Source organism: Watersipora subatra, chromosome 8, assembly GCF_963576615.1.
Source record: "Watersipora subatra chromosome 8, tzWatSuba1.1, whole genome shotgun sequence".
In the NCBI taxonomy this organism is placed as follows: Eukaryota; Metazoa; Bryozoa; class Gymnolaemata; order Cheilostomatida; family Watersiporidae; genus Watersipora; species Watersipora subatra.
Genome location: NC_088715.1, coordinates 26,898,575 through 26,921,447, shown reverse-complemented (window position 1 = coordinate 26,921,447; position 22,873 = coordinate 26,898,575). Strand labels below are relative to the sequence as shown.

Genomic DNA, 22,873 nt, shown 5'->3' with positions numbered 1-22,873 from the left:
GAAAGCTCATTTACGCTGGTGTATGTCAAGAGCCCTTTTTGAAGTGAAATATGTGATGATGATCATTTAGCATGAAACATCATCAAAATGTTTCCATAATACCCATGATGTAGATTTGGAGTTGTGCCTATATTGTGTTACAGCGTTTCTATGGGCATTCACATGATGCGGATTATCGCTGACGCTTTGTTAAACAAGGTAAGGAATTCTATGTCGTAGGTCAATAGTTAGCGATGCAATCTTGTCACGGTTAGCAACCCTCAGAACGATCAAATTGAAATAAAACCGATTGAAGTGTGAAAACTTTCAAAATGGAATAGCTGGCGTAGCATTTGCAAGTGCTGTGTCCATCATTGGCAAGCACGAAACATTCGATGAAAATTTACAAGTAACAAAACTCCTTTGATTTGCGAATTTTTTTCTTTTTAAATTTTTTTTTCTTTTTTAAGACTTTTTTCTTAAGTCTTCCGTTGTGGAAGACTTACGGATTGACGCAAAATTGGAATCATGAAAACATACGCACCCTGCGTGTGTTTCCTCACACGTCACAGAAACATAGCGCATGTACACGGCTGACAAGTTGACTGGAATTTTCCTAGACAATAAGAGAGCTGGATATTTAGCAAGGGCCTACTTGTAACGACCACAGTAACTAGGAGCTCGTAATTTTTCACAGATAATGTAATATCACCTTAAAACTGAAATACAAAAATCTGTTTCGAGAAACAAACATTTAAAGGTTGACTTGCATCAAAATTCACATTACAGTTATTTGGTATCAAAAGATTCACCATGTCTTACTCTGCTGTGTTGTAGGTGTCAAATACGTGGAAATGTGATTACAAGCTCTTAAAAGCTCAAAAACGAAAAGCCACCGTAGATGGGAATCTGTTTATTTATCTGACGTAGTCATTCCAGTTTGGTTATCGTCTTGTCACGTATGTTCTCACGTGAATTGAAAGGCCAATAAAAAGCTTAATGTAAAACTTATCGCGTATTAAATATAGATGCTTGCTACTTTACAGTTTTCTTTCGGCATTATTCAATCGTCAAGTCGTAATCTGATCACGTGACCCAATACTTCGCAAATAATTTTTGCAGCTCTTTTCGATTATCACAGGTAACCAACAGGCTCGTCATGATTATCAGACAATGATATATACTCCTTCGAGGTAAGGTTAAAAAGTTTACTGATTTTTTACGGTAAGTTATAAGATATCAGTGCTAAAAGTGACAGCATTACAATGACGATAAAACAGGCGCGTAAGAACAATAGACATGGTTTTATTGAATGCGTGAAGTATATTTGTGAAAATATTTCGACGAATGAGGTTGCGTGAAAGTGTAAACAGAAACCATCCTGTAACAATTACGTCCCACTGGAGCCGTTTTGAAAAGGGAATCAGAGGGCTTTTTGAGCTTTTAAGAGCTTGTAATCACATTTCCATATATTTTGCACCTACAACACAACAGAGTAAGACATGGTGAATCTTATGATACCAAATAACTGTAATGTGAATTTTGTTGCAAGTCAACATTTAAAGATGCCAGTCAAAACTCTTTATGTATAACTCGTTGTAAAACTCAAGTAATGACAACTTGTCAGAAGATCATGAATACTTGCCACAAACAACCAAAATGCTTATCAGAGATGGACTAACACAAGGTTTTATCAAATTTAATCAAAGTAAATTTATCAAAATGAATCGGTATTTTTTTATCGTTTGCGATTGTTTTTAAGTTTGAGATGTTCTGACCGGTGTTCTGATGTTTCAAGATTGAAATAGTCAAAACTCTATCACGGTTAAAACGCTCCAAATTTATCATGTGCAAAATGATGTCACTAGTTGATATCAGCTATTGTGTTCAAGTTGCAGCGTTACGTGTCTCTATAATGTTTGTCTCTCGGTAACTAAGACAACATAATCTCGCTTTCGCTTGATCTGAACGTTTTAATCGTATTTAAGTTTTGTTGAATTTAAATTTGAAACATCCTGGCAGGCATATGACTTCAAATCTCAAAAATGATCGCAAATGATTGAAAAATACCGATTATTTTGATAACGTATACTAAAATTTTGTGCAATTCATCTTAAAGCATTTACAAGTAGGACAAAGAAAAGTCCAAGGTTACTACTGTTTATCTTCAGCTATGTTACCATAGCAACACTGTTTACCAGTGAGGCACTAACCAGCAAATATGTCAGTGATTTGCATTTTGGTTTCGTTGCCCTGTCAATAATGGAGGTTTAGTGACTCCACCCGCCTGCATTAATTTAGATATGCATTTTTTCAAAATGTAAGGCGGACTATTTGACCTCTAACCTTTGACCTCTAACCACTGGCAATTTAGTGGTTCAATTCCATAAATTTTATTGTTTACAAGTTTGTTTTGGTTAATAGTGTCCCTATGACATAATAAAATCACTTGCAAGCCCACAAAATATTGACACTAGGGTAGCAAAAGATGATTGGTTAGGGTAGGAGGTGCGCTATGGGATACACAAGGAAGCATTCATATCCCAATTGCATATTCCTTCCAATTGCAAACAAACTCCTGTCATTTTTTCCTTGATCAGAGTACACAGGGTGAGGCTCCACTGACAATCGATAAGCCCATTCATAACAATGCATGATATAAAGCTACGACCCTAGATCCTTTTAAAAACGAGTTCAAATCCTGTGCGATGCAATTTTTTTTCCCAACCTCCATCCCTGGCTTCAGTCAACCGGATGATCAGACGGAAATAGTTCTTATTATAGTAAAACTAGAATGCTGACAGTCCCATGAGTCATGAGACACTGTCATGTGTAATAACTACGCGCATAATCATTCTAAGATGTGGAAAGGTGTTCAACTGGTGCAGATAGCAGCACGTTTGGCTGGAAATCTGAATATACAGATTAGAATCCCATATGATACAAACTTTTTAACAACCTCCACGCTTGACTTCAGTCAGACGGACAAACAAATGGACAAACGGATAGACATAGCTCTCATTATAGCCAATATTTTAATGCCCGTAGGTTACAACTGATGTATTCAGTGTATGCCAAATATAATTTTATTGGACATGTTTAAAAAGCATTGATAGAGTAGTTACTTTGTTAGAGACCCAGCTGATAGTATGCGTCGAGGAGATAACTCCAACTTTTATTATAGTAATTGCCAAATACTGATGGCATACTCAATGTTTCATAGATGTTTTTCAATGTTTTTTCTTTCATACCCTTCTGGGGCACAGGTAGGGGCTACACAAGTACCCAATAATTTGCAAGCTATGCATACCAAAAGCTTTTTTAAGCTGCCATTGAGTGAGAAAAGAATTAATTGGAGCTGTTATAAGTAATCATACAATGTGAGTTAAAATTGCACTATGCACAGTGTTTAGAAGTAAACTTACACGAAATTTCAGCACATTTTATTTGAACGTATTAGCATTTTCCCAACATTTGCGATTGTTTTTTATGTTCGAAATGATCTGACGGCCAAATTGTTTCAAGTTTAAAATCGTTAAAACCCGATCGCAGTTAAAACACTCAGAAGGAAAAATGCGTACAAAATTATATCACTAGTTAGGCAGCGTCTTGTCTTTTTCCTTGTTGATATCAGCTATTATTATTGTTGCTACAGGTGATATCGGCTATTGCGTTCAACTTGCAGCGTTACACGTCTTTATTCTGTCAGTCTCTTTGCAACTATAGATGTCATAATTGTACTTTCGCTTAAATTTGAGCGTTTTAACCATGATCAAATTTTGTCGATTTTAACATCGAAGCATTCTGGCAGTCTGATTACCTCAAACATTAAAAACATGTCAAACAAGAGAACAATATCAATACCTTTTGATAAAATCTACAACAATTTCGTGCAGGTAAATCTTTAATCTCAGACATGAATTAAACATCCTTTCATGCCTCTACAGACATCTGAGCCCACCTTGTACAAGCTGTTGTAGTGTCGCTCGCATCTGTTCAAAATCAGCGACATCCTGCTCTGCTAAGTCATCCGCATCATCATTGTCACTATCCTTTATGAGGTCTCCTGAAGAGGCCCTGTCAGCGCTGACTTCCTCCGAGGCCTCATCAGGAGAGTCTCCTTCTTCCATAGCAGACGGAGTGACACTCTCGGGGTCTATAAGGATAAAGAAATAGTTTTCTACACACGATAACCAAAAGAATGCATCTATGAATCCATTTATGATCTTGAACGAAAAACTATACGAGCCAAGCTGATATCAGGAATATTTTAACAGTTGTGATACCTCATGGCTACATCTTGCATCTACACACATATGGAGAAGATGATGAGTCAAGTATTTATGAGAATGTTCTAAAAGGTGTTTTGAGAACTTAGATGTAGATGAAATATTCATTAGGTTATGGAGATTACTGGATGTCCCTGCATATAAGCCACGCCTAATGAGCTCTGAAAACCTTGAAACATTTTATTATCTCAGCAAAAAGTTATTTGGTAGCGAAGGAGTTAATGATAGCAGTAATGACTCTTGTTATAATTTAATTTTATTAATAAACTTGGGGTAATAAAATTTTCGAGTTGTAGTTGTTGAAATTAAATTACCATAATGTTATTTGTTTACTTTCAGTCAGAGTTACGCGAGTATAAACCAGTGTAAAGGATTTTGCCTGCCTTTACTTGGCATGATCTAGACTATTTCATAAAGAAATAAATTGCGTGTGGTTTCGTTCAATTTTTTATTAGAGAAGGAAAATCCACTAGCCAAGGAGCTTACGACCATTAGCTCAACTCTACGTGAGCGTTGCTCCGTTGTATATAATAGCATCACCCGTTCCGGCTAACGGGATCGAGTAAGAACATCGGCTAACAATGTGAATAATTAGGCCCGCTAGTGCGTTGATATGTCAACATAAACGCCGACAAGTGATAGCGTAACGAGTAACAAGGCTATAATAAAAAAAACAACACCTATAATAAAATATTTACAAGAAGTGCAAAGTCATGGCGTCCACCACAGCAGACACCCTAGTTTGGTAATTTTTTTGCTTTCTAGAATCGGCTTATATGCTGGGATACACAAGGCGCAGTGACAGAAGATGCCACAGCTATTGGCAATTCCAGAAAGGGGTCTACTAAACTTGACACTCCTCTTCTTGTTATACAACTATGTACTCAATACTGTCCTTATGCAGAGTAATATTTGTCAGAAGAATATAAGAAAGACAACAAGTTGCGAGCTGATTATATTTCTGCTCTAACAAAATATGAAAAACCTGAAATTATAAAATTGACAAAAACGTGGCATCTGAACACTAGAATAGTAGTGCAGTGAGAGTTTAAAAAATGACAGGTAGAACCAAGTGATATTTTTGACACTTTAGCAACATTTGACTGAATAAAAGGTTATAGAACATGACAGGTTTTACTGTAACACAACAATGTGATGACAGAGGAACAGTGCCATTCTTGACACTATATAAGAATGATGACAGGGACTGCAAGCGCTAAGTGTCATATTATATATCAGCGATAAAAAGAGACAGCAGGTGCTATCTGCAGGTGCGATCAGTTACACTATGTAAGAGTGATGAAAAGTAACTGCAGGTGCTGTCTATTATGTAATGAAAGAGTGATGAAAAGTAACTGCAGGTGTCATATCTTACACTAAGTCATAGAGATGAAATGGGACTGCTTGCGCTATTTGTCATGCTATGCAAGAGCAATGAAAGGGAACCACAGGTGCCATCTGCTGCACTATGTAAGAGCAAAGATAGTGGGGTGTAGGTGCTGTTTATTGCACTATGTGAAAGCTACACAAAGTAACTACAACTGCCATCTGTTACACTGTGTGACGGTAACTAAAGGCAAAAATTAGACGTAACTAATAGCACTATGAATGATGCAATAAAGCGACCAATAACAATAACTCAATAGAAGATAACTCTCACCATGCCGACTTTCAGAATCCTCAGTACTTGCACTATTCTGACTAGCCATGAGAGCAGCCAACTCCGCCTGTCAACAGTGTAAAAATGTTCTAACAATATTAGGTTATTACTACAAACTCCATATTAAAGATGAACTTCCACTACAATTTTGTAGATTTTATCAGAAAGTATCGATATTTTTCTATCATTTGTGATTGTTTTTGATGTTTGAGGTGATCTGACTGCCAGGATGTTTTAAGATTAAAATCGACAAAACTTGATTGCGGTTTAAACAGTCAGATCAAGCGAAATTGCGAATGTGACGTCTCTAGTTCCCAATTGACCAACATAATAGAGAAGCGTAATGATGCAACTTGATCGCAATAAAGGGATCAATTATGGCCACGAGGACAACTTAGCGACATATTTTACTTCTGAGAATTTTAACCACGATCTAGTCTATCAAATTTTGTAGTCAGATCACCTCAAACATAAAAACAATCGCAAATGATAGAAAAATAATGATAGTCTCAGATATTCTAAAATTTTGTGGGAGTTCATCTTCAACAGGACACCACTAACTAATTGTTCGACTTGCATACTAACATAGAAGAAACAAAACTCTATAAAAAAATTCCTCAGAAATTTACAAGTTTTTTACATTATAATATATCATTATTATAATTATATAAAAAATATATATATATATCATTATAAAAAAAAATATATATATATCATTATATATAAATATATTGATGAATGAAGCAAATGTGATGCCCTGAACAAGCAAAGATAACTCTGTTGTACAGATGAAACTCATTAAAGTAAGATATTAGCAATTTCTCGACATACTTGTACATGTATGCATACATTTAGGGACCGCTGCAAATCAACTAGTAAAATTAAAATCGCTGCTGAGTTTCATACATCGACTATGTAGTGACACCTGGTGTAACAGTGCTGAAGCGCTATGCTGGTCCATCAAGTGGACTATGTTTCCATAGAGCGTTTCAGTAGAGTGGTCGTGAGAAGAATATGAAGCAACGGGAAAGCTAAACCTATGCACACCAACCGTGACCAACCGTGATGCTGTTGGCCACGAAGGCTGTATCCATGGCACAAAGATAGTATATCACATGGGTGGTTTGCTTCCAAACAATGACACTGAATCATGAGGAAATAAGAGTGACATGCTGTTTCCATGATGGCATTGCAGTGCCATATGAGGGCGTTCCACTACGCTATCACTGTATGGAAACTTGGTAATCTAGATTGGGAGCACGTGAATGTGGTAATAAGCTTGTTGGAACAACATAGTTTGAGATTACATTCAGATGAACTCAGTCTATCAAGTTAAAACATATACAACGTGATGAGACAGAATGCTACCTAGTAAAGAGTTATGTCCTCCTACCTGGTAAAGAGTTGTGTCCTCATCCTCACTGTCTGCATTCTCATCCTCTTCATCGCCCTCAGACCCTTCGTCCTCATCTTCCATACTCATCTTGCCCTCACTACCTGCTGGAAAGACGTCGAGCCAGTGGCAGCATAATAAAGATAGAGAATCAGCGGTCATTTGAAACGAACGCTTTCTCCGATAAGTAAAAACCCCAGACATAAAAACTAACAAACTCTTATTTAAAAACCCATATTTATTTAGCCGCAAGCTTTCTTTCCTTTTAAGAGTTGATAGGTTTAAGATACATGATGAAGGACGTCGCAAGCACATTTCCACTTTCCCACTTCACAAAACCTAACAGGAAAATGCTGAACTGTGACGGCTGCTAGTGCAATGATTCTCACGATGGAATCTCACTGAGTCGGAGTATGAAAGAGATTTGATGTGGCATCATGGATGCCCTTACAGACTTCATCTTGCCTCTTAGCAAATCTCAATATCATTACAAATGAGGGATGAACACCGTAAAATATATTCATGTGGTGCTCACGAGCTTTGAATCCTGGGAAATCCACTGACCAGTTCGAGTAGGAGCTATCACAGCCCTTATACGCTTGACATTATTGATAAGAGAAATCCCATTTAAACCTGTCTCTTGAGATGACCAGTGACTCATGACAACTGTGTATATTCAACAGTGGTATAAAGCCAGTGCAGGCAGCACACTATTGAATACGAGATAAGCCTGTTTAAACATCGTGAGGAAAACAACAGCATATACGGGGAGCCTGTCACATACCTAACGCGTATGCATAGTACCCCTTGCCCTCCATCGCCTGATTGGTCAGTCCCTGCTGTAGCGGCTGCAATTCACGTCTAATTGTCCCAACTAGTCAATTGTCTGATTTGGCATCAAATATTAGGAGTAAAATATAAATTAATAGAACACAAAAAGTATAACTCGGAAAAACTGACAGCAAACTAATGACAATTTTGGTAACAAAACAAGTTTTGTCTGCGCAAGCTGAAAGATGCGAACTTCTACCCAGTCCGACGAGGTCAATACAGTAAACAGGAGAGGTAACAAACAGCACTAGAACATACAGAACAATACAGACTAAACTACTTCCTGTACCTTCATCAGACTCACTCTCACTACTCTCAGCAAACACTGCGCTGGCAGCCACTTCAAGGAAGGGATTATCCATGGTGCGAAATAATTTGGCAAGATCTGGCTCGGAACAGGTTCGCAGCATCTGAAATATAACAGACCAGGTTGATAGAATGATAATGGATTCTGTTCGTTGTTGTCAATAGCGGATGCCTTAAAAAAGAACTTACACAATTTGTTTTCCATTTCATCAAAAAGTATTAGTATTTTTCGATCATTTGTGATTGTTTTTGATCGATAAAAATCGTTGAAATTGATAAAACTTGATTACGACTAAAATGCTCAAATCAATCAAAACCGTGATTTTGGCATCTATAATTGCAAAGAGACCAACAAAATAGAGATGCATAACGCTTTAACTTGAACAAAATAGCCGATATTAACTATCGCAGCGATATTAACTAGCGGCATCATATTTGTCTTCAGAGCATTTTAATCGCAAGCAAGTTTTATCGATTTTAATCTTGAAACATCCTGGCAATCAGCTCGCGTCAAAAACAATCGCAAATGATAAGAAATACTGATAATTTCCGAGAAAATCTACAAAATGACAGGACTGGTTCACACTATACGGCGTTTTCATTTCGGTGTTCATCGTCGATAATGTGAACCGTAAACCGATGGCATCGTTGAAGCAACGCGAATACGTCGGGAAAGTTTGCAGCTGTCAAACTTTCCCGATATTTCGCCGAGCATCGATGACTACCTTTTGAGTGCGAACCATTTTAGTGATGGTAATTCGTGGTCGCAGATAGTGCTATCAATTTATTCCCGTTTATGATAGTTGCTGCGAGACTAGCATTTGATTCGAGCGCACGAAAACAAAGAGGTTTTTTCGTGAAAATTTAAAAAGATAAATGAGAACACTACACCACGGAGTATTTCCTGATGCAAACGTAGATGGGTTTGTGATAGTGTGAACATGGTTATCATTGATGATCACCAAAGTATTATAGCATCCACACCGAGATATGGCGATATAATGTGAACCCACAAACCTTTGTATTGCAGTCAAAGTTGCCTACGGTCAATCCAATCATAAGGCCGCTGGTCTTCTCCATAAATGGTTGCTTAGCTCTTTCTAATGAGCGAATCAGCTTCTTTTCTCTGTCATCAAGGTCAAGGTCCATGACATCTAGATCCGCGTCAGCAGCCATTTTATTTTCTGGAGTAGAAGGTTTTGGCATCTTGTTGAAAAGCGGGACAGATGTATCAGCCAACTTTGTAGAAGCAGTGTTTGCGGTCTCTGTAAGAAAAGAGATGCATACCAAAACTTGACTTTCAAAATATTTTCCTATCATACTTTTAACAAACTGCAAAACCTGGCAGACAGTTATTTAGAGAAGGCAGAAATAGGAATGTCACATGTTCACCGTTGCAGATACACGCATGCCAATTTCACAGCTGATAATTCAATTTTTAAAACGTCAGATCGTCTGCACAAAAACGGGAGATTCATGTCAAAGCTAAAGGTGTAAAACATTGATCCGCCGGGATAACGACACAGGAAACAGCTGGTGCAGAGGATAAGGTGGTGATGGAGAAGTGAAGATAGCTTAATCAAGATTATGTGGACTTAAAATCAAAGAAACTTATACACTTCATTCATACATTTGATTTTTATTAATTTCACCTTTAACTATTGGGGTGCTTGAAATGATGACCAAAGTTTCGGCACCAAAAACTAGTTGTGCCATCAGTGCTAGTCAGCAACAATGTTAAAAAAGTCACATAAAGTTCCCGATGTCTAATTTTAACCAAAATGCGTCAAAAGTAAGTCCAAAGCAGTGATGAATGGTACCACAGTCTTTAAAAAAAATGTGTAAAGGTTTATTTAAAAATCTGAAAACTGTGCTTTCTTCTTGTAAAAATCTGCGAAGTTATTTGATGTGTTGTATGAACTTTAAGATATTTATTTCCTTTCATATAGAATGGAACTTTTTGGGATAGATAATCATTTTCCTCCAAAAACAGCCAGCCAGTTTCAGCTACGATTATTCAAACGGAGTCCAGAAACAGTTTGGATATGAATATATAGGAGCGGGTCTTCACGCCAATTTTCTTGCATTTTGCTTCAACTATTTAGATAACAAGAGAAATTGTATTATGCTATCAGCTAAACATATATTATTACAGCATTAATATTATTTAATATTATTGATAACATTACAGTTATCTGGAAATCCAACTCAGTCATTATGAAAAATAACAATAAAATGGTAATAATTAATATTCATTGCACATTATATGGTTATTAAAAGTAACAAGCTACTGAAACTGTTGCTATTAATTGATCATACTTCCAAAATGGCATAAAGGTCTCAACCATTTATTAATGTGGTATTTCACTTCTGTAATGCTAAATTAGAAGTTTATCTGATATATAAATATGTTGGGAGGCCATTACAAAAATTTTAAATACCATGAAGCGGCACTTTGCTTGGTATTCTATAAAACCAGTAAAGACAAAAATACAGTACAAGTTTAGCAAAGGGTACAAACAGCTGTTTGGCAGCAGCGGGGCTAATCATTACTGGCAGTCTCTCAACTTTCACTCGTTTCAGGCTTTCACTTTCTCTGTCTTTCTCTCCATAAATACTAGTCAGGTTAGGAGAATTTTAAGTGCTGATTTGAAGATGTTTGGTTATGTTTCTCTATTATTTGTAATTTTATTGCAAAAAATATCGCCTTCTTTTTCATCTCTCAAGTACTCAGCCGAGGATCCTTGAGATAATCAAGTTTCAAACAAGAAATGAACGTTTGAAACAATGTTTAGTATTAATCAAAAATGGTAGTATCTACATTTATCTTTGTAATGGAGAATTGTGTAGATACATGTACCAAGATTTATGCTAGCATATAACCAAACTAGCAACTAACAAAAAACATTCAAAGAATGCAAGGGGGACAAATCTCAATAACCTCAAATCTACTAGACAGCCAGTCACACCGATGGAGTTTAGTAATAATCTCTACGATGTTTGCCAGAATTAAAGTCAGTACTATTAATTATGGTAAAAGTGGATGACCAAGCAAGTAAAATGTTTTATGTATGCACTGAATTACACAACTTCATTTCGACAGAGTTCCGACATTGCACGTTAGAAATACTCGGAATGTCGATACAAATATTCCCTTTTAGGCTATTTTTTCAACTCAATGTTGAGGTGATCATAAACTAGGTTTTTTCAGAAAATGATAACAGAGATAAATGATTGATGTGGAATATATGTGAAATTAAAATAAAAAAATTATTGATTTAATTTAAATAATGACATTAATTAAAACTTATAATTAAAAAAAACAAATTGTGCAATATGCTACTTTTTCTGAAAGGACAGCCTATACTAAAAATGTATCAATATTACCTTTTGGATAATAAGATGTATTCCAGAACACTATTTAACTTGTAAAATATAGTCTTAAATTATAATTTTAATTTATAGTCCCGAAGGTGATGAGTCTTACATTCCTAATGAATGGTTGCAACTAACTCAAAATATGAATCATCGGTGAATAAACACAACAGATAGCGCCACCTGGTGCATCTTTGCTCATCGTAATTGTAGCTCCACCTGGAGTAAGAATAGTTGGTTTCTTTAAAACAAGAGGTTTCGAGACACTTATAGTCACCCCAATCTTTTGATTTGATGGTGAGTCGTCTTCAGTGATTGGGTCGGATATATCCTCTGCAGCTATTTTGGCATTTGCCTCTTTTACGGCATCTGAAAGCAACAGCACATTAACTAAAAGCTGTTATTAGAAGGTAGAGGCTGAGAGGTAAGCTTTGATGTCATTCATCCAAAGGCAATCCTTATAGGCAGATTTCAGTGGTTGCTAACTCAAAATAACCTTCATAGAAGCCTGGATGATGTCCATACACAAACAAGACCTTCAACAAAGTCTAGGTTATGATTATAAATGTGCAAACCCTCAAAAGAAGCCTCGATTCTAACCAAGCTTAGACAAACCCTCGCGGAACGAGAACTTGATGATATTCATTCACAAATTAACCCTCGAGGAAAGAGTTGCCGCCATCCTCATACAAAAAATCTATCCAAGAAAGCCTTGAAATTAACCGACCCTCCAGAGAAGTGTTGATGACAGCCAATTAAAGGCAAGTCTGCCAGAGACAACGTATCAGGAAAATTATGCTGTAAAATAACCATCACAACAAATTACTTACCTTATTCTTAATACTGATTGTATAAAAAATAAAACAATCATCCCTGGGTGGGCTTGCATCACAAACCTTCCGGTAAACAGCGGAACGCGCTAACCGATTGCACCACAGAGACAACATACCAAGAAAATTATGCCGTAAAATAATCATCGCAAAAAATAATTATCCTGAAAGTTAAAACTGACTGTTTAAAAATTAAAAACAGTCGTCCCTGAATGGGCTTGAACCACCAACCTTATAAACAAATTATTTTTCCGAAATTTAAAACTGATTGTATCAAAAATTAAACACAATCATCCCTGGGTAGGCTTGAAGCACCAACCTTTCGGTTAATAGCCGAATGCGCTAACCGATTGCGACACGGAGACAACATGTTAAGATTATTTTGCTGTAAAATAATCATCGCAACAAATCATTTTCTGATCCCTAATGCACTTAGTGAATGGTGCCAGAAACCTGAAGCCATGTTAACATATTTAAATTGATGCCACTTGTATCAGAAATGGATAGGCAGATTTGTTTGCCTTGGCAACCAAGAACACAATGGGAATGACGCATGTGCTTCTCTATAAAATATTCTGAAAATGCCATAGAACATGACACCAGCTTATTAGGCTATGGAAAAAAGTCTGCGGGTTCGGTTCAACAAGAAATACACGTGTTTGCATGAAAATAAATTGTCCGAGAACCTCATAAATTGATAAGTACCCTAACGGTCACTATAAGGTCAAGGCAGCTATAAGATCTATCAGATCTAAGCCTATAAGATCATATAGGCAGCCAAGAGTTATACATGTAGACAAAGTAAAGTATTGCCGGCAGTTCTTGACCAAATTAGAACTACTGGCATTAGTAACTGCAAATCTACAAAACATCCAAGGGGAGGCAAGTGCACCAGCTTACCTCGTGCCTGCTGAGCAGAAATGATCACAGTAGTACTGTCTATTACAGGTGCTGCCTGGAGCACATTCACCACAGTGCCACTCGGGCTGCCCCACTACAACACACCGACTAGACTATGGTCATATCATTTGTGGATTTGTCAACTCAAGAAAGATCTTTGGGAAGAAAAATTTACATTTTCCAATACAAAACAGTTACAATTGATGCTTGGGCACATTCAGTGACATTACAGTATGAGACCTGCTAAATCAGCTTGTTTCTAAAAAATATAACAGACAGCGCTGTAAAAATGGGTTTATGATAGGAATTTTGCCAAGCATGAAAACCTTACTACCACTGTAATGACAGCAGAGGAGTGTCAACGGAGTGACAGCAGATGATAACATATTCAAGTCAGTGACGTTTAAAATGGTTTCTGTCTACATGGCTGCACTATTACATCGATTTTTACGAGAGTGACTTTACCTTTTTTAAACTTTTTTTATTATAATTTCCTTGTTATGAAGCTAATCACGAATAAATGTTATTTTCAATTTAGGTTGAACTGAAGTGTTTGACTAAACAGTAGTTGGCTGAAGTTAGCAAAAGAATCGTTTTGTTAAATGCGTAAGAAGTGTAACTGTTGGACATGAATGAATGAAGTGTAATTTTGAATGTTTTTAGCTTGAATATTTTTATTGAGCGTTCTCTACCGATCTTTGTTTGTTTTTAACTGTTGTAATGGTGTTTGATGATTCTGGTAAAAGATTTTGGTTGAAGTTTGTAGTAAAAGGTGGAATAAGAACAAAATAAACAATGCGATGATGTCATTATCAAGAAACACACTCTTTAGTTACGATGGTTATCATGCGAATCGCTGTTGTGTCAGTTGACGATTTAAAACAATCACAATTATGTATCAGCTCCATTGAGCATTCGCTGTTTTAAAATTCTCTATAATAAGGCCATTCTAGATAGCCTGTGCGCCTTTGATCTTTCATAAAATACTCACTGCAGGTCTGTTATCAGGCGAAGAATCTGGAGCAGGCTTTAAGACAGTCGGTTTACCCCAGCCAGCTCTCTTGGCTACCGGAGCTGCTGTGGCCTCCATCTACATAAGAAAGAGCACGACTTTAGGAAATTCCTAACTTTAAAGAAGCACAAGTATTTCAGTTTTTTTCAGCGTATAAGTGAACAACGCACTTTGAGAAGACTAAAAAGTCATGCATTTGCAACATTTAGATAAAACCTGTCTGGTGATAAGGTATATCTATAGAATGTTTACGGTTTAATCAGTGATGACGTGAGTTCAACAAACTCAGCACTAAAGCACCTGCTTGAGAAGAAGATTAAAGAATTTTAGTTGTGCCTATCAGGCCCACCATTTTATAAAAATTATATTGAATAAAGAAATTGATGAGAAAAAGTTTGGTTCGTTTCAGGTCAACACGGTTAGGTTCCGCCTAGTGGTAACGGTTAGTTAGTGATGAGTGACCCAAGGATGCAATATCAGTCGCTCCAGAATGACTAAATCAGGCAGCATTCCGTTAGATCAAATATATCTATCCAGAAAAATTCCAATAGCAAACTCACCTCACTCATAGAGGTGAATCACTTACGCGAAACGCAACAATTCATGATATAATTTTGATCACCAATTCAATCTTATATTTAAATTGCTGATTTATTTTATTATTAAGATTTAATATTTTTATTTTTTGTTTCATCCTAACCTCCTGCCCTGACAGTCTAGTGTGCCCTGGGCAATTACCAATAAACAGCCCTTTTCACAATTCGTCTATTGTATTTCTGCTCGCTTTTTTGTCATAAATTCAATTATTCAATTATAGACAGTCCAGAACTACAACAAGGCGGTCGATTGGTGCTGGTGTAAGAGTGTCAGTCTACCAATCTGAATGTTATAGCTTGAGATCCATGAAAAGCAAACTTTTATTTTAACCTCTAACCCTGAGTTCGGCTACACAGATGAATGGACAGAAACCATTCATCGTCGAGCAGAGATTATGTTAACATATTAAAACCCCAACGCATCATATAAACACATGCATAGACAATGGATGTACGAGTAACCAAGCACCAACACTATCAATATGTTTTATTGTTTGGGCGCTTCCTCGGCATCCCATTTGGTGCCAAAGATCAAAGGCTAAATAAAAGCTACATGGATACCTGAGAACCAGTAGCTTCCAATGTTATGTTACTCAAGTCTATGTTTTCCCTTTGTCCAGGCTCCGCCCATTTGCCTCTTTCTTGGTTCTTGCCAGGAGATACTAATGGGGTCGCTGCAGGGGCGGCCCACTTTTGACGGGCTTCCTAAATGATAAAAGATTGAAATATCCAGTAAACCGGTTACATAAAATAGACCATCTAATAAATTGATGCAATTTACAAATGAACAACTCATATGACTTGAGGAGTTATCTACTTTTGGCACTCAGAATTATCATAAGAGTTGTCTGCTCTTAACATATATGAAACATTGTGAAAAAGTCAAGATGACCTTAGTCGCAAGCTGAATGAATATATTGGCAGAGTCATAATATAATAGAACATCTACATTTACCTATTTTCATGTTATGATAATAAAAAGCAAGGCCCTTCAGCGCACAACCAGGTTACAGCGCCCTCGTTTTACAGTTTTTTCACCTTATGATATGAAACACGATGTTGTTTCATCCCCTTGTTATGGCTTTTTTCGCCATACAACATCAACAAAAATATCCCTCGACAATCAAATTTGGCGGTTGGTGTGCTGAAAACGTTGTAGCCATGAGGATGTCAATATGCTAATCGTCGAAATCTCTCCCACAATGCCTGAAAGAGATATGATGCTCTCTTTCTCTCCCTCCGTTCAGTTCCGCATTCTTAGTGCTTCGTAAATGCTTGATATTGCGTGAGGACAACGAAAAATAGTAAAAAGAAAGCGAAAGCAAAAATTTACAGTGCATTTTTAGCATTCAATATAATATTTACTAAAAACTTTAATTCATTACAGTTATATTACTATATACATGTAACTACATATACAACTTTAATTCTTTAGCCATGGGACCTAAGATTGATAATGACGTTAAAGGAAGAAGAAATGATTTCATTGCAACGAAACATTTTATTGCATACCCTAGGACACTTATGTATTCGCGGCATCTAACTTTCGCGTTTTCGCAGTGTCATCCTCTCGCGAAAGTTTCATGTGCGAAACTAAACTATCATAATAAACGAGCGAAAAAGCGAAACTAAATAGCTTTGTTCATTGATACTGTAGAATGGAATTTTATAACGACATTTATTTTAACGTTTTTAACGACCATCATAGCATCGTTAAAATATAAACCAACAAAATAATCTGACTGTCAAAATTTATTACATTATTATTTTGCAAAAAATTATGATTATTTTCCCATTAAGAATGATTTATAATGATAGGAATTTGATGTCAATGCACACAGCATTAGTAGCGTTATCGTTTGCTAGAGACATCAATCAATGCAGTGAGCACCGTGTGTTGAAATAAAATAAGACACACTGACACTCGCAGTACTACACAAGCAGCATGGCTCTGGAAAGGTTTGGATTCACCACTGACACCTCTTCAATAACTTGTAATTTTTTGAGATTTGTTTTGTTTTAAGTGATGTGACTGACGATACGTTTTTAAATTAAAATAGGCAAAACATGACCGCAGTTAAAACGCTCAGAAAAAAGACATCTTTTTCTTTTGAGCGTTTTAACAAAGATCAATTTTGCGGATTTTATTTTAAGTTCATTCGGAGGCTTTTACGCTTTCGATGGGACATGGCCAAGCGGGTGTTTGATAAAACTTAATCTTTTGCAAACCTTTATAAAAGTCGTTAACAAAAATATTTTGCCTCTGATGATGATAATAATGATGCCTAAGAACTACTAGAAGTTGATGTTTGTCTCTATGGCTTGGAATGAAGTGATATTCTACAGCTATAAAAACCGCGTTCATGGCCGTTGGGCAAATAACTTTTCGAATAAATGATGTTGAGGTCGAGTTATCTGAAGGAATTTATCATTGCGTTGGAACTGACCAAACAAATCCGTTTGAGTTGACCTTGTGTTTGAGATGAAATGTTACATTTTATCTGAGGGCGAGTTATCCGAGTTGGACTGCAGTACTTACCGTAAAAAATTCCCAAAAAGTTGGGGCGGCTCAGCCGGCCAGCTGCCCCAGTGAAAACGGGCCTGTTGATAGTCCAAGAAACAAATGGCAGCAAGCGATCAAATTGCATTATCGACCTTGCCCACACCATTCTACCTGCGGTTTACAATTACAAACTAGTCGCAAATTGAAATTTTTTTTATCGGTGAACTGAACCTGAGGAATCTAATTATGTTTGTTCCACTGCATTTATTTTCACATCACTATATTTTCGCACTTATCAGAGCTGCGAAATTAAGTTGCTTCGAAATTTTACTCTGTGAGCTACTCACGAAACTAAATACTAGCGAAATATACGTGTCCTAGGGTATCATAACCACTAAATACACTAAAGTTACTGTAGGTAACTATAGTTATTAAGGTTAATATACCCTAGGACACTTTTATTTCGCTAGTATTCAGTTTCGTGAGTAGCACACAGAGTAAAATTTCACTGCAACTTAATTTCATGGCTCTGATGAGTGTGAAAATACAGTGATGTGAAAATAAATGCAGTGGAACAAACATATTAGATTCCTCAGGCCCAGTTCACCACAGGCCTGTATTCACTGGTTGTAAGAAAAATAGTAAGAAAATTTTTTCAATTTGATACTAGTTTGTATTTGTAAACAGCAGGTAGAAATGTGGGGGCGAGATCGATAATTCAATTTAATCGCTTGCTGCCGTCTGTTTCTTGGGCTATCAATGAACAAAGTTATTTAATTTCGCGTTTTCGCTCGTTCGTTATGATAGTTTAGTATCGCTAATGAAATTTTCGCGAGAGGATGACTCCACGAAAATGCGAAATTTAGATGATGCGAATACATAAGTGTCCTAGGGTACTATTTTGTTACTGATTTTAATATGTACAGTAGGTGTATAAAATGTTTGATGCTTTTATTAGGAGTGTTTGTATTAGATAATTACTATGGAATTCTATACCCCCTATACAATATTTTTGTCTTACGATGTCAACACTGGAATGAATTGATGTCGTGTGGCGGGGGTTCACTGCACCTGCGTTTCACTCTCTCTGACTGTTAAAGGGTCAAGTTAAATTTTAAAAGATGATATACGAAAATATGGATTTAGGTGATCTGACTGCCAAGGTGTTTCAAAATTAAAATTATTAAGTTTAAAAGGCTTCAAAAAAGGATGCGTCCAGACTTGCCCAAAAATGATGTCAGTAGTCATGTATAGCGTTCATAAGATATCAATATATGGTCTCATCAGCAGCAGGTACTCATATGTTCACACAGCATTTAGAAGGAAAGATTAGACAACTTCTAACCAGCCTATCTGTAAATTATTCGAAACATTTATAGCAATGTAATATGTGTGTAATATAGCCTCTTGAACACAATAACCAATGTCATAATGAGGTTGACAAAGAAGAAACACGACTACTACTGCCATAACGAGGGAGGCAAACAGAAAGTGCAACTAATGATGTCATTTTTGGATAAGTCCTTTTACGCTCAGAAAAAATATTTTGAAATCTGGTGCGAGTTCCTCTAACAGAGTTTTACTCCTGAAGATAATGCATAAGACATGAACATGTTAGAGTTGGAGTAGTTAAGGCCCCTGCACACTATCGCTCAAATTGACATTTAATTGTGCGATGCACTGCAACACTTAGCCGTTTTAACATCACCGAGGATAAGGTGTACACATAAAAACGATTAACCAAAAAAGATTAACCGTTGGTTACCGCTAACCAACAACCAATTAGAAATTGCAAATATTCATTCCTGATATCGCGGATCCTTTTGTTATCTTTTAATTATTTGATTATGTAACTCATCACCAGCGTAGTTCTTCGCCACGCTTGCTGAATGACGATGAAATCAATTTTAACCAATGGTGAAATTGGATCTGATGCGGGTCAACAAACAGCCAATCAAGATGCTGACAGTTGCGCTCATCGGCATCAAAGTTCAACAGATTGAAAGTTTATCGTATCGTCGCTGGCAACGATTACGTGGACCGCTTCTCGAAAAATGATGTCCTAACAGCCCATTGTTGTTGCCAACCGCACAGCTAGTCATTGATTTGAGCGATAATGTGTGCAGGCTTTTAGAAGAGAATCGTTATTCAATTCAGCAGTTAGAGAGTTAAATAACGGTCAACGGTAATTCGACAAAAAATTATTCTACTTCTGCAACGGCCCTGCCAAACACCTGGACTGACGAATAACAGATGAACAGACCTGTGGCGATAGTTGCTGTCCGGCACCAATGTCTGACATGACATTTGTCATACTTGGAGGTTTGTTGGCAGCCTGAGCATCAGTAGCCGGAGCTTTGTCTTCAGAACCTGCGTGAGAGACTGGTACAGCTACAGCAGTGTATCATTAGTTAGCGGGGTTTGGAACTCAGTACGAAAACAAAATCTTCAAAATTATATCCATCAATTGCTACGACAGAGATACCACTTCAAAGTGCTAAGGAAGGGCAGCGGATTATGGAAAATGATAGCAAAAACTAAGGCTATGAGATGATTTTATCTTTCTTCCTAAAAACTAAAAAATGAAAACTTATAAAATAGCATAATAATTTAAAGGATACCCCTGATAATTCATGCTTATGGCAATGAAATAATAATATTTTATTATTATTATTATTAAAGCATCATGCATATGCTTATAGCCATGAAGCCGACACTACAAGTATACCTATTGCATTCAGCGCCTTGGTCAATCCAGGCATAGGAGTTGCCCTCACTGGTACAGCCCTTGCTCCGGAAGCGGGCTGCACTGGCACAGCCCTTGCTCCGGAAGCGGGCTGCACTGGCACAGCCCTTGCTCCAGAGTCGGGCTGCATTGGCACAGCCCGACTTGGAATATTCTCCTTTCTTTTCTCATCAGCAGATATAGGCCTAGCAGCTGGTACAGCACTAAAATATCAAATATTTTTTAAAACAAGCTGCATGTGGTTTTCATGAGATTTCAAAATTGTAAACTAAGTACTAAATTCAAACGAAGACACCTGCTGCAAATGTCAAACAGCGAATTCACAAACAGCAGCTACAAATGACAGCAAAACAAAGTTCTTCTTGAATGGTAAAATATGCTCAACTAGCACAAAGACACCTGCTGAACATGTCAAACAATATATCCCACAATTACTGCACAAACACCTGCTGAAATTGCCATCAAGCAAGAGAAGTCCTCAATGAGAAGTTAAATTGGTAAACAGTGTACTCAACGCATACAAAGACACCTGCTCAAAATGTCAAACAACACACCCTCCCATGGCTGCAGAAAGACCATTTATAAACGCCAAAAAGCCAAAATACCCTCAAATTAGAACTCCAATTTCTAGGCAAAAGACTGAACTACTAAAAAGACACATGTTTCACATGTCAATAGACATCCTCTACTACAAATGTCAGCAAGCAAGAGCACTCCTCAATTAAAACTGAACTCGCACAAAATCTTAGTAGATTTTATCAGAAAGTATCGGAATTATTCTATCATTTACATTTGTGATTGTTGCTGATAGTTGGGTGATATGACTGCCAGGATGTAAAAACCCACAAAACTTGAAATGTTCAGATCAAACAAAAGTGCTATTATGACATCTATAGTTGTAAAGTTACCTACAGAATAGAGATGTGTAACACAGCAACTTGAACACAATAACTGATATCAACTATAACAATGATAGCGACTAGTGATGTCATTTCCCAACATAACTTCTCGGAGTCTTAACCAAATATAAAGTTTTACATTTTGTATTTTGAGACCATGTAGCAGTCAGATCATTTCAAACATCGAAAACAATCTCAACCAATAAAAACATCGATACTTTTTTATTGAACCAACTAACATTTTGTTTAAAACCACACTAATTAGTTGGTCGTTAGAGATTGTCAGCTTTGCTGATCGAATACAATGAGTAACTATATGTACTACTGTACTATGTGTACTATTACTTTAAAATGTTAAAATGTGGTGCAATAGCACTGGTGTTGGAGTGTTGGGTTGAATTTGAATACAATAACTGATATCAACTATGGCAGCGATATCAACTATGGCAGCGATATCAACTATCACTATGTTTCCATGGTGCGTAGTACTGCGAAGCAGCCCCGTCCTAAGTCGAGGGGATTGTACGTTTTCATGCTGCGCAGTGGTTTTCAGCAAATTAGCCAGAGAAGAGAAATTGTATAAATCGAATCGCCTGATGGAGAAATAGAATCGATCACGGATACCGAACGTCATAAACGGTCTTTTTATGATTCTGTCGTCATTATACTTTTTATTTACAATACACATTCACAAGGTTTTACAAACCTTAACACACTTTTTACAAAGTAATATACTTTTAATAAGTATTTTTAAGTAATATATTATTTATAAGTTAATTTAGGACTTGCCACCTATTTTTCGAAAAGTGTTGGCATCGATAACAAAGTCCAGGAAAGTAATCACCTCATCATCCTCGTGAATGCAGACCATAATTAAATTTAGGTGAAAGAAGATCGGAAGAATAGAAAAAAGCAAGATTAGCAGGACAACCTTTGTACTAGTTTATGGCCCTCGAAGAATCCGTCTCCATGGCATGAGAGCTATGCGCAGCCACTGCGCAGTCGCTGTTTCCTTCCTGCGAATTTGCACTGGCTTCGCACTGATCAGTGCGCAGTGATTTCAGTGCGAAGACGCCGTTTCCATGATTCGGAGATAGCGCAACTTCGAAGCACTGCGCATCATGGAAACATAGTGTATGGCAGCGATAGCAACTATAGCAGCGATAGCAACTATGGCAGCGATAGCAACTATAACAGCGATATCAACTATGGCAGCGATATCAACTATGGCAGCGATAGCAACTAGTGACATCATTTCACACCTAATTTTCTTCTAAGCATTCTCCTCACTCAAGCTTCAAAAACAATGATAGAAAAATATCAATACTTTCTGATACTAAAATTTTAAATAATAAAATAAATTTTAAAATAAAATCTGCTAAGATTTTGAACAAGTTAAATCTTGATTGAAGATTTAAATTAGTAAACAAAAACTTGACTTATAAAAAGACACCTGCTTCAAATGTCTAACAATGTATGAGTTTTAGCCTCGTATACAACTCGTTAACTTTATAATAAGTAATTTTACTTCAGATACTCAGTTTGCCAACAAAT

General features: G+C 36.8%; 1 protein-coding gene across 1 annotated transcript in view; it reads right to left on the bottom strand.

Annotated features, from left to right (window-relative positions):
• LOC137401546 (serine/threonine-protein kinase Nek1-like) overlaps positions 1-22,873 on the bottom strand; it is a 64,434-nt gene that overhangs the window by 8,565 nt on the left and 32,996 nt on the right. The window contains exons 14-24 of the mRNA XM_068087960.1: positions 20,403-20,623; positions 19,938-20,044; positions 15,733-15,876; positions 14,555-14,653; positions 13,564-13,657; positions 12,017-12,202; positions 9,476-9,723; positions 8,442-8,562; positions 7,322-7,428; positions 5,929-5,995; positions 3,941-4,135 (exon numbers count right to left, since the gene is read on the bottom strand). Coding sequence (XP_067944061.1) covers positions 3,941-4,135; positions 5,929-5,995; positions 7,322-7,428; positions 8,442-8,562; positions 9,476-9,723; positions 12,017-12,202; positions 13,564-13,657; positions 14,555-14,653; positions 15,733-15,876; positions 19,938-20,044; positions 20,403-20,623 — 1,589 coding nt within the window. The remainder of the gene's footprint in view (positions 1-3,940; positions 4,136-5,928; positions 5,996-7,321; positions 7,429-8,441; positions 8,563-9,475; positions 9,724-12,016; positions 12,203-13,563; positions 13,658-14,554; positions 14,654-15,732; positions 15,877-19,937; positions 20,045-20,402; positions 20,624-22,873) is intronic.